Raw genomic sequence first — 11831 nt, 5'->3', positions numbered from 1 at the left:
AAGCGGATGTGCGTCCACTTCCGTTCTTGCGCCGGCGCAGGGGGCGGGCCGCTGGCGTCACAGCCAGGCGTTTCCGGTGACGCCAGGCGGCTGCTGGCTGGTTCACGTGGTACCTGCTGAAGGGATTGTGCTCGAGTCCTGCGTGGATTCTGGAGACTACTTGTTATGGTCTGAGTCTAATCAATGTTATAGATTGTAGGTATAAGATGTTGTTAAGCAGAGTAAGTAAGATCAGATAAAGTAGGATAATAGAAATGGGCACTACAAGGTGAGCAAACTGCCCTGGTAATAAGTTAGATGTGAGCATAGAACAGACCTTCATCAGGCAGGAATGGGCCCAGTTATGGGAAGATGCCTCAAGAAGCACTGTAAGTCCGAATTCAAATCACAAGAGAGCTTTATTTACTTGGCCAGGGATTGTCACTCACTGCAGAGACTCAAGCTCTATGGGAGGACAGCAGCTTTCTGGTCCATCCAAGGAGAATATAAGCACAAGAACCACACCTCAGTGACTTGCTTATTGTCGTGTAAGGTAACCAATCATAGACTTAATTACTAAATTAAAACATTAATAAGTGGGACCTGTGGGCTCTAGGCAGGAATGGAATTTTCCAATCAGCAAGTGAGAAACTGATGTGACATCATTTTTTAAAATAAATAAATAAGAGCAGCTTCTACCTCAAGGCCTGTCCTAAGGAAGGGGGCGTGACCCTTGCCTTGGAAAAACCCATAGAGCACTCCTAAGCACATACCCACCCTGCTGAGTTGTTTGTCTGTAAATAACAGGAGAGGTCTGCAGCACCAGGTGTCCCTGACTCAGGCTAGGTGAGGCCCCATAGCAACCCCCCCTAGCAACCTCCAATCAGCATGAGACAGGGAAAATACCTGGAATGCCAGATGACCCCCAAGTAGTTTATGGTGGTTGATAACATGTTGGGAAACCATGTAGTTTAGCATGCCTTCTGGCCTAAACCAATCAGTTCAAAGGAATCCCCCTATTGTAGTAACCAATCACACCTACCCAACTTGTTCCCGCCATAGAATGTGCTAATCAATGTTAAGAGTTGTTGTTTGATTTTCCCCTAGTATGGAATGATTTGCTGTGTGATACTTGCTGTGTGATGTTGTGACGCATAGAGTATCCCCCCTAAACCTATAAAATCTCAACTGAGCAAAGGACCGGGACTCACTCCCTTGGTACGGCTGCATCAAGAATGGTTGTGAGTCCAGGCTCCAGCTTGCAATAAAAACCTCTTGTGTGATTGCATCGGATTCGGCTCCTGCAGGTCTATTGGAGTCCCACGAATCTGGCATAACACAAGCAAGCGATAAAACAGAAGCAAAAAAAAAAAAAAGCATTAGCTTTGCAGTTCAGTTGACCACAGTCCTGGGTTCAAGCAGGTGTTAGACAGTCGCATCCTGAATTTGGGTCAGGGTGGGGGGGGGTGAGAATTTACTTCAAAGTCATGTAGACCAACAAGGGCATTCAAACCCAGGACATAGCTCACTAGGACCACCTCTGCATCCTGAGTAGGGTACAATTTGTGGGGTACAAAGTGCAGAAAGAAAATTTTTTAATAAGAAAATAGCTTTAATTCCAGTTTCTCAGAAACAGCTGTTTTAACAATTTTTATAATAAAGAAGGCAGCAAAATGAAGTCTTAGGCTTGTCTGTGACAGTTCTTGCTTTATAATTGTCTTATCTCATTTATCAAAATCATATCTATAATCTATATCTTTTGCTAATCTATAACCTATAACTTACACTCTTATTGATTGTATTTATCAGATCACACTACAACATCCAAGTAATGGTATAATCATGTAACCATAAGACATAGGATGTAAGCCCCAAAAAACAAGATCTAAAACACTATGAGGTTTAGATAAGTAGGCCAGTGATTGTAGATAAGTACAGGCTAACAGGCTAACATGGTATGAATAAGGTTAAGTCAATGTAGCCATAGTAACCCCTCTATGAACTTGTTATGTAAGCGTTTTTAAAGATTAATTAATTTTTAATTAATTAAAAATTAAATTAATTAAAATTTTAAAAATTGTTTGTACTTCATGTGCTTGCCCACCAATGTACCTGAACCAAGGATGTATGCCCACAAATGTGGTCAAACTCAGCATGTGGTTGTCTGTTTTTATTTTGCTAACTGCTTTCTCAGCCCCTGTATTCGGCTTGCTTGCAACTTGCAGAGTCCATAGAATGTGGTTTTCTTCCTTAAATACTCTGGCCACAGACAGCATGAGGTTGTTCTCCCTTAGGGTCCCTTGGACTCTGTGAGGGACAGTCTTTGGTCAGATAATAAAAATTCTTAAATTGGCTTTTAATTTGGACTTAAGAGTGTTTTCTGAGCGGGCACCCCATAACATTCTTGAGTTTGTTTCCAACATCAATTCAAGCAGAAAAACCTGTGATTCAGTACGTGGTACTAAAAGTGAAGAAATGAGTTCATCATCTGTCACGAACAGCCTGGACCGCATTTACGTATGTAATTAATTTTACACTTCATCAAAGCACTATCTTTATTTGCCACCTTTTTCCAGTAGTCTAACAGCAGCATGTGTACCCACCTTCAGTGCATGGCACTTGGGAACGTAAATGAACAGCACTTTTAAGATCTGGACACTCACTTGAAATCATATACTATCAACCAGGACACTGGGGATTGGTACAAACTATTCTGGACTGATAGATTGGCCCACACAGGCTTTCTGCTTACTGGAGAATATCCAGTTCATTCATAAGTCTAACTGATCCACAAGTGCTGGAGATACCCACTGAACAAGGCAAGTGTGATGAGCTTTCATTTCTTAGTGTTGAGTGGAAGGTATGGGCAGAAACCATTGTGCTATGAACTAAAGGAAAATGCTGTAGGCCATCCAGAAGGCCAGATCACTCTGCTCAGTACTGAATAGATGATATTTGAGTTCCTGAAGTCTTATCTATCCCCAAACTGAGTCTCAAAAGAACTTAAGAGAGCTCAGTTGTTGTAAATCCCTTGGCTAAGAAAGGAACCAGAAAAGACCAGAGTCTCATTGTTGTAGAGCTGAGATTTTCTGAGAAACTGGCAGCTTGAAGACAACCCCTTCTTCAAACCCTGAATCTTATGATCAATTCAGAAAGATTTCAGACCTGCTACTCAGAGTATTAGGAATGAGTTTATTGAAGAAATAGGTGAAGAGGACACTTAAGGAAAATAGTGGATACTCTCAGAGAGGAGGACAGCATGCCTCTCCTGCACTCCAATTTTACTGGGGATCTCAGAGAAGTTTCCAGAGAGTCCCGCCCAGGACCACCTCTTGGCTTTTGGCTGATAGCAGCATGACATCAGGTTGTCAAGTACCCACTGCCATGGCAACACTAGGTCATCTTGGCCCATGCTGACCAGTTTTAATTGGAGTCTTAACCTACATTCTTACATATTATATTATTGGGAAAAATTATCCCTAGCTTCCTGAGTTTCAGGATCTGGTCACAAGAGTCTCCTGGGTTTCTCCCATTGGGTTGGGGCTGCATTTTCTCCTGCAGATTAGTTTGCTGAGGAATGTGACCTGTCCTGTCTACTTAGGCCAGACCAGGCTACAGGTAAAGTGCTTCTTGGAAAAGAAAGCATGTGGGGATCAGCACAATGTTTTATAGAATTATTGTCTTAATCTCATGTTCCCATATTTGCATCTGTCTGTCCCCAAACATCACTAGAGACTAGGAGTCAATACTGCCTAAGTATAAAACTATCATAGCTCTCATCTATCCTGTGGACCCTTTTATCCTCCCTAAAATTATTCATTTTCCCTAAAGTGTCCTTCTTTCCTTTCCCCTCCCTTATCAGACAGGAAGAAGTTGGCCCACTTTATGCATGTTTTCACTTTACCTGTGGTCAACTATAGTCTAAAAATATCAAAATAGAAAATTCCAGATAAACAGTTCTTGAGTTTTAAATTGTATGATGGTCTTACCAAAATGCTGGAATCTCTTACTGTTCTACTCTGTCCTGCTGGGAATATGAGTCACCACTGTGAAGTATCCACATAGTGTAGGCTGCCGGCCCTGTACTTAGTTAATTGATCCAGCGTGGTGGTATTGGAGTGCTTGTGTTCATGTAACCTTTTGTTTTGTTTTGTTTTTTACTTAATAATGGCCCCCCAAAGTGTAAGAGTAGTGCTTCTGGCACTTCAGATATGCCAAAAAAGAAGCCATAAATGAAAAGATGAAAGTTCTCAGCTTAATCAGAGAAGGGAAAAAAAATCTTGTTGAGGTTGCTGAGCTATATGGTAAGAACAAATCTGTCTCTAAAATTGTGAAGAAGGAAAAAGAAACTCATGCTAATTTTGCTGTTGCACCTCATACTACAAAAATTACAGCCACAGTGCAGAATATGTGCTTAGTTAAGATGGAAAAGTGGTTGTGTTTTAGGTGAAGGACATGCACAGAAAACATGTTCCTGTTGACAGCAACAGGCTGTACCCAAAAGCACCCTGTCTGGCTTCAGCTAACAATGTGGGAGTGTTTCATCTCAACATCATTAGAAAGGTAAGTTCAGAATAATGAGATAGACTAAGAGGGGAAAGAAAGAGAAGAGAGATACCACATTCATATCACTTTTATTATAGTATATTTCATAATTATTTTATTAGTAATTAATGTTAATAACTTAATTACCTAATTTATGAATTAAATGTTATCATAAATATGTTTGGGTAGGTAAAACATTCTTTATCTTGACATGGTGACATTTGGGTCTGATATTTATGAAGGTCTAGGAGTAGGTTTATTGTTCCCTTTGGAAGATAAAACCCTTATTTGACCCCTGCCTCCACTTGGAGATAAGGGGGGATAGGAAGACATGGTGATGAATGTGACCCTAGCTCTGTATAGATTATAAAAGTATGGATATTTGTGAGGAAGGGAAAAGGGGGAAAAAGGGAGAAAATGTTTCTGTGTCATATCAGGAAGAATATGGAAAAACTTTTTAAATAAATTAGTAGATTCCCATGTTCAATTTTGGAACAAACTGGACATTTTAATTACCTTGAAAATGAATTTGTAGAGAACAGCTCTTCCTAACTATAACTGGTACAGTAAAATCATAACTAACTTAAAATCAGCTGGGCAAAGAAATTGACCGATTTAAAAAGTATTACTATTGTTTTTACTAATTTGTTCTCCAAGTTCCCTCCTTGCTAGGCAAAAAGGGAATAGTGAGAGCCTCTTAAAATTGCTAGCTAATATTTGTCGATTTCTTTAAACCAATCTTTTTGTTGTCATTACTGTTTTTGTTTTTGTTTTTTGTACTGGGGACCAAACCCAGGGGCACCTTACCACTGAACTACATTCCCAGCCTTTTTATTTTTCATTTTGAGACATGGTCTTGCTAAGTTGCTGAGGGCCTCCCTAAGTTGCTGAGACTGGCTTTGAACTTGCAGTCCTCTGCCTCAGCCTCTTGAGCTGTGGGATTACAGGTATGTGCTACTGCACCCAGCCTCTTTAGGACAGTCTTGTTTCAGGTAATTTTGAAGTTCCACTTCCTATTAGGCTTTTTTCTCTCTGTTCCCTTTCTCTAAGATGGGGCATGATTGAGATGTCTGGCATCCCTGGCCCTGTCATTGACTGCTCTTCTGAGGCTGCTGGTTTGATCTGGTGCTTTGGCCTGTGCTCATTAATGAAGTTTCTGCTAATGTACTCATACCCATCATTACCTGGTGGTTGGCCCTAGCTAATTTAGTCTTGCTTCAGGAGTTGTGTCCTGGGCCCCCTGCAGTGGGCTTTCCCTTCCAGTTGGTTCACTGGCAGGTAGTCCACCTGAGACTTTCAGCTTCTGGCTCACTTTGCTTCATCTCAGCAGTCTCTCTGGCAAAAACACTAGCTAAATCATCACCTGCCTCCTCATCTCTTGAGCAGTAAGCAGCAGCATCTGCATCTCTTCTAAGCTACGTGTGTGGGGAGGAAGGTTCTAAAGTGCAGTTACAAGTATTTTTTTTGGTACAGTGAGCCACCTGAAAATTTGGTGTAAAAACAATCATTATGCTTATGTAGTTCATGCATTAGGAATTTGGACAAGGCATAGAGAAGAAAGTTTTTCCTTGCTGCAAGACGGGTGGTATCTCTTCTGGAAGGCTTACTAGTTTGCATCTAGAATCATTTGGAGGCATCTTCCCTGGAATATCTGCTGGTGGCTGCAGGCTTTGGTTGGAGCTTGGTTGGCTGTGGGCTGGGAGGCCTCCTTGTAGCCCCTCCCTTGGCTTCCCTGTGTGACCTCCTTTGAGCCTTGCAGCATGACAGCTGGGTTCTAAGAGCAGGTGTCACAAAGCAAGGAAGAAATGTTTGGCATTAACTAACCTCAGAAGTCACACAGCATTTTACTAGTTGAGACGGTTACAGATGTCCATCTGCGACCACATCTGGAATAAGACCCAAGGTCCATACCTAGCCTACAGGGTGCTACTGACCTGCCTTTCCCTTCCTCACCAGTCTGCCTCCACCTGCCTTCACTCTCTCCCTCTCTCACTTATCTATATTTGTGTTGACCTCCTGGATGGTTCCACAGCATCCACAAGCACCCTCCTGCTTCCAGAAACTTGTGGCTCTCTTTGCTGGGCTAGGATTTCCTGAGAGAATCACAGTATGCATCCTATTTTGAGTCTCTTATTCATGAACCTTTCCTGACTGAATTATTAGAAAATGCTCTCAGTATTTTCCTTTACTCTTAATTTTTTTCCTCAGCACTTACTACCTGATTCTGCTTTTAGTTGGTCTCCTTGGTACTTAACACATGCATGCATGTTCACATGCATACACACATACACATTCACTACTCATGATGGTGTTATATCCAAATAAATCCATCAGAAATTGAGTGTATCCTAAGCTGAAAATGTGTTTGATGCTCCTAACTTGCCAAAAGTCATAGCTTAGCAACACGACCCTCCAAGTCCCGTTGTCTGCCTGAGGATCCTGGGCTAACTGGGCACTCCAGCGCAGTGATGTCTCCCAGCTTCTCAAGAGATTAACCTACCATGTTTCACTAGCTTGGAGAAAGGTCAGAAAATTGGAAGTATAGTTTCTGCTGAATGTGTATGGATTTTGCTTATTTTTCATAAAGTCAAAATTTTTAAATGGGATCACTATATGTTGGTACCATTTATATATGTATATATGTAATGTGTAGTAAAGAACCTGATCTTATCCAGAGAGATGTAGTCTCTAATGCCCTGTAATGTCATGCTTGATCAGGCTGTCTTTGAGGGCCTTGGCCCAGACAGACAGTAATAATGTGATTGATAGTGTGGGCTTTGGGGCTTTGATAGTGCTGGCTTGACCTCCAAAGGGGCTGGAAACTAGCGTCAGTCTGGTGAGTAGTCCATCATGCTTACCTCTGCCCCTACTGTGATGAAACCCATTAAAGACACTGGACTCAGTTTCAGAAGGCTTTCCTGGTTGGCAATATTCTGCATATGTTGTCACACACCGATGCCAGGGAAGTATTGCTGTCCATGACACCACAGGAAAAGTGCAACGCAGATTCCACACTTAGTTTTCCTGGATTCTGCTCTATATACTTCTAACCTTGGCAGATTTCAATTTGTAATCTTTTTCCCATAATAAACCATAACCATGAATGTAGTTTCACATGAGTTCTATGACTCCATCAAGTGAATATGCAAACAGAACCCTGTGAACTTGCAGTTGTGTCAAGAGGGAGGCAGTCTTATATGGTCTGTGTTCACCAACTGCAGTTTCTTGACTCACAGAATATGTATATTTATGAATGTATTTTGTTTTTCTTCCTAGTTACAATTCCAAGTAACTAGAATAATTTGTAATGTGTGGTAGTCATCTATTGTAATGAAGAAATGAATGGAATTAATGGAAAAGTACAGAAAGTAAGAGGAAATCTGTGAAATCCAACCCTGTAGAATCATGTTAAGAAAGCCTCCAAGAGATGCATAACCAAGTTCTCCTTTATTATATTCTGAGAAATTCTGTCTTCAGAATGAGTTGTCTCTGACAGTCACAACTTTTGGAAGTTTGGAAGATTATGTGTTTTTATTATTCGAGAGGTGTAGGAATTATGTTTGCAGTTTGTAAGTGTCGCCACCAGATGGTGACATTTTTATTAGATAGCAAGTTGTTTTTATCCTCAGATACATCAATTTATGGAGAAAAGAGATAAGCTATCCAAAGTACTTCCTAATAAGAGCAACTATGTGATCATATTTTACAAGAGTAAGAGATCGGAATATATCACAAGATATCAGTAAGGGTAGTTCCTGTGCCAGGAACTAGATCATTAGAATCACTCTAAGGAGTAAACAAGCCTGAACAGACTGTGTAGTAAACTTCCCTCTCCACTGTCCATGTGGGTCTGGAGGAGCCACATGTGCTTGTTCACAGATCTGCCTGGTCTTTCTTGCAGACCCAGCCGCTGTTGGTTTAGGGGTCGAGGTGTCACAGCTTAACCCTATGCTGTGATGAGCAGGTTTCTTTGGGCTACATCATCCCAATACTGCTGCATACAGCAGAATTTTGAAATGTGCCTCTTGTGTCATTCAGTACCAAGGGATGTTCAGGGTATATCCTAGTGGGTTTCGTTTTCTCAGTCCCCAGCTGTGTTCTTCTCCAGTGAAAAGAATGTGGAAGACAGCAGGGAAGTGGGTGCTGTCTTCTAGCCCAGTTCCTCTACTCTTCTGACCTGATTTCTATCGTCTTTCCACTCACTGTGCCCAGCTAAAAGGGGTTTGTTTGCATTCTTTACTGTCTTTTCAGTTTTATTATGATCCTGTTTCTAATTTCCTTGTTGCCCAAAACTGCATTTTTAAGTAGCAGTATCATATACCTCTTCTTTAGAAAATGATATGTCTACATTTATCAGTCTGTCTTTTAAGCATTATTGGAATATTCCATTAACCTTTATTTTTAAAAGACATTTGATATTAATGATTGATAACATTAGACTGATTTGACATTTGTCATTGTGTTAAAATTTGAATTTATAGGTATGCCTTATTTGAGACTTGATTGCAAACATTACTAATGGCATTGCATTTGCTTCCCAAATTTAGATAACGAGATATTGAGTAGTTATGTAAAACATGGAGAAAGTCCACTGAGATCATCATTTTGAAAATTATTTTTTCTTGGTGGCAAAAAATGCCTTCTAAAAATGAAGTCATCTGAAAGCCCATTTGAATCAGTTTGGGATTTCAGTTTGGTATAATTAAATCACCAAAACGAGCTGTTCCAGGGAACAATTCACTCAATCTATAAGTTAATAAATGAGATGTGAGTGAGGTGGGCCACAAAAATATCATTTCAGTAATTTTGGGAAGTATTTATGTGATATATTTAATATCCACATACAGAAGAGAAGAATAAAGCAGTTTGAAGAAAAATTACTTCATAATGTTTGAAATATACATCATAATAAACTGACAAAGGAGATTTTGCAACTTAATGTATTTTGAAATTAATCTTGAAAAGTCTACCTTACAGTCATTTAATAGAACATATTTTGAATCATTTCTTTGGGAAAACATATCTTTGGGGAAGAAAGAAAACAGTGCTTCAACTTAAAGTAATATTTGAAATAAAACTGTGCTTCAAGAATGTCTAAGTAATTCACCCAACTTGCACCTTAGGGACACTTTTGTTTTAGACTTAGAGGGTTTCCCTCTACTTTATCCTGCACCTCTTAGGACTTAATCTGGAAGTTTTCCCAAAAAATTTCCATTCAAATAAACCAGACAGTTCAGAATGAAGTGTACAATTACAGCCTTGTTGAAGCTTGGATCTTAAAAATTCAGGTAGTAGGGTCTTGTCCCAAGGAAAGTGCTGTTGGGAGGAAAGGGTGACTCTATAGGGTCTGGTGGAGGTCCTTGGGTGGTTGGGACATGCCCTTGAAGGGGAGTGTGGGATGGGTCCTTCCTCTGTCCCTTGTTTCCTGGCTCACCCTGACCTGAGTGGCTTTGCCACATGCTGCTACCATTATGTGCTGCCCAGCACAGCTTTAAATACAATTGGGCCAACCAGTCATGGACTGGAGTCCCTGAAATTGTGAGCCAAATAGACCTTTTCTCTCTGTAAGTTGATTATGTCAGGTATGTATTATAGTAAAGGAAAGCTAACACAAACTTTTACAATAATATTTGAAGTAGAGACTACTTTGAATTACACCTGTAACATACGACATACTAGTTTTATAGGCTAGCTGTTAACATTTAAGAGAGAGAGAAAAATAAGAACCAGCATTTATAGAAATGAAAGAAACAACTATTTATAAACTAGAGACATGTGCATTTCCAAGATGGAAGCTAATTTGCTTTTAAACACAAGAATGTATTTCCTAGACACAGGTGTAAAGATAACACAGTAATTGGAATAAGCTTGCTTTGCTAGCCACATTTAGGCAAGGCTCTTCAAATATAACTTGACGTTTTGCTACATTGCTTCCATTGTCAAAATGCCTCTTTCCCCCCTTTCTGTGAAGGCCAACACTGGGTGTAGAAACATGTGCATGGGATCAGTATATGCACATGACAAACACAGGCAAACACATCAGTAAACTAGGCCAGGATTTGACTTAGAAAAGATTTTTTTAGAAATCAGATAAGACAGGAAATCATTTAATTACCACAGTGTGTGATCTTAGGTAGCACATAAGATGCACTCAGTGTCTGCACTGGTTCCAGTTCCTCACACTGAGCATAATCAACTAGTAGAGCAGTGAAGCTCACACCCAGGGGAGATGGCAGGATCTCAGGCCTGGAAGGAGGGCTGGTGCGCAGTGTGTGGTGGCAGGGTCCCCTCTGCCTGTTAGAGCGGCCCATTGCTAAGTCCCCTTGCCTTCCTCCTCCCTCTTCCTGTAAGCTTGATTGAGCAGCTGGATTTCCTCCTGGTAGCCCTCCCTTTCCTGGTGCTGCCTCTTGCTGTTCTGTCTGTGAGCTTCCACAGTGTCTGGAATGGAGATGTTGATGTCTCCGTCGGGATTGCTGGTGGGTAAAAAAAGGGAGTAGGAAGCCGACTCCCCTAGATCACATGAAACAAATCTGTTCTCTTTCCGTGAGTAGCGCAGCGACGGGGATCTGACTTGGGTGGAGGACTGGCTGATGTTGCTGATGATTGACACAGTGTCCAGGGCCTCCTCATTGTCGCAAATTTCAAGAACCTCAAGGTGTATTTTCACACTGGTGTCCGCAAATGTGGAGTGAGACTCCTCTGAGTTTGGTTCATGGCCAACGCTTTTAGATCGGTAGACTTCTATTTTCTTAGAGGTCGGGGTTATTTTTTGCCCTTCTGCGCTTACCTCATATGTAGAAAGAGAGAGGGTTTTCCCTGTAGGTGCCTGGAGAGACACCGTCCCCTGGAATGCACACAAGGGAATGGCGAGCCCACCACCAGCACGCTGCGGACAGAAACAACATGTTGTTATGGAAAATGAGTTTCTGAGAGAGGCATATTTACAAATTCATTTTATGCATCAGAATAGTAAAATTTTTCTCTTTCAGAACCATTTCCCTAGAAACTGTTTATAGATATAGGAATCATGTCACAAAAGTACCAAGCCCAGTTTCTCCAAGTTCAAATACAGCCTCTAAATGAGCACAGTCAGGAACCTTTCTTTGAAGATAAGGAGCATATTTCCACAGTTGAAGGCAAAATGAATGTACTGATGGGAAGGAATAGACGTTTCTAAGCGAAGAATTTGGGCATAAAATTGAATGCATATTTACAATATAGAGTTGCTTTTATATGTTTGTTAAATATTCATTTACATTTAAAAGTTTGCATAGGTTGAAAGAAATTCCAACTGCATTATCAGCCTG

The 11831-nt window shown here is 40.8% G+C and overlaps 1 protein-coding gene across 1 annotated transcript in view; it reads right to left on the bottom strand.

Annotated features, from left to right (window-relative positions):
* Window positions 1-10837: 10837 nt before the first annotated feature.
* Window positions 10838-11831, bottom strand: part of Gpr149 (G protein-coupled receptor 149) — a 65092-nt gene continuing 64098 nt past the window's right edge. Inside the window, exon 4 of the mRNA XM_026392895.2 lies at window positions 10838-11410. Within this exon, the coding sequence (XP_026248680.2) occupies window positions 10838-11410 (573 nt within the window). The remainder of the gene's footprint in view (window positions 11411-11831) is intronic.

Source organism: Urocitellus parryii, chromosome 2, assembly GCF_045843805.1.
Source record: "Urocitellus parryii isolate mUroPar1 chromosome 2, mUroPar1.hap1, whole genome shotgun sequence".
NCBI lineage: Eukaryota > Metazoa > Chordata > Mammalia > Rodentia > Sciuridae > Urocitellus > Urocitellus parryii.
This window is presented reverse-complemented; position numbering and strand designations above follow the sequence as displayed.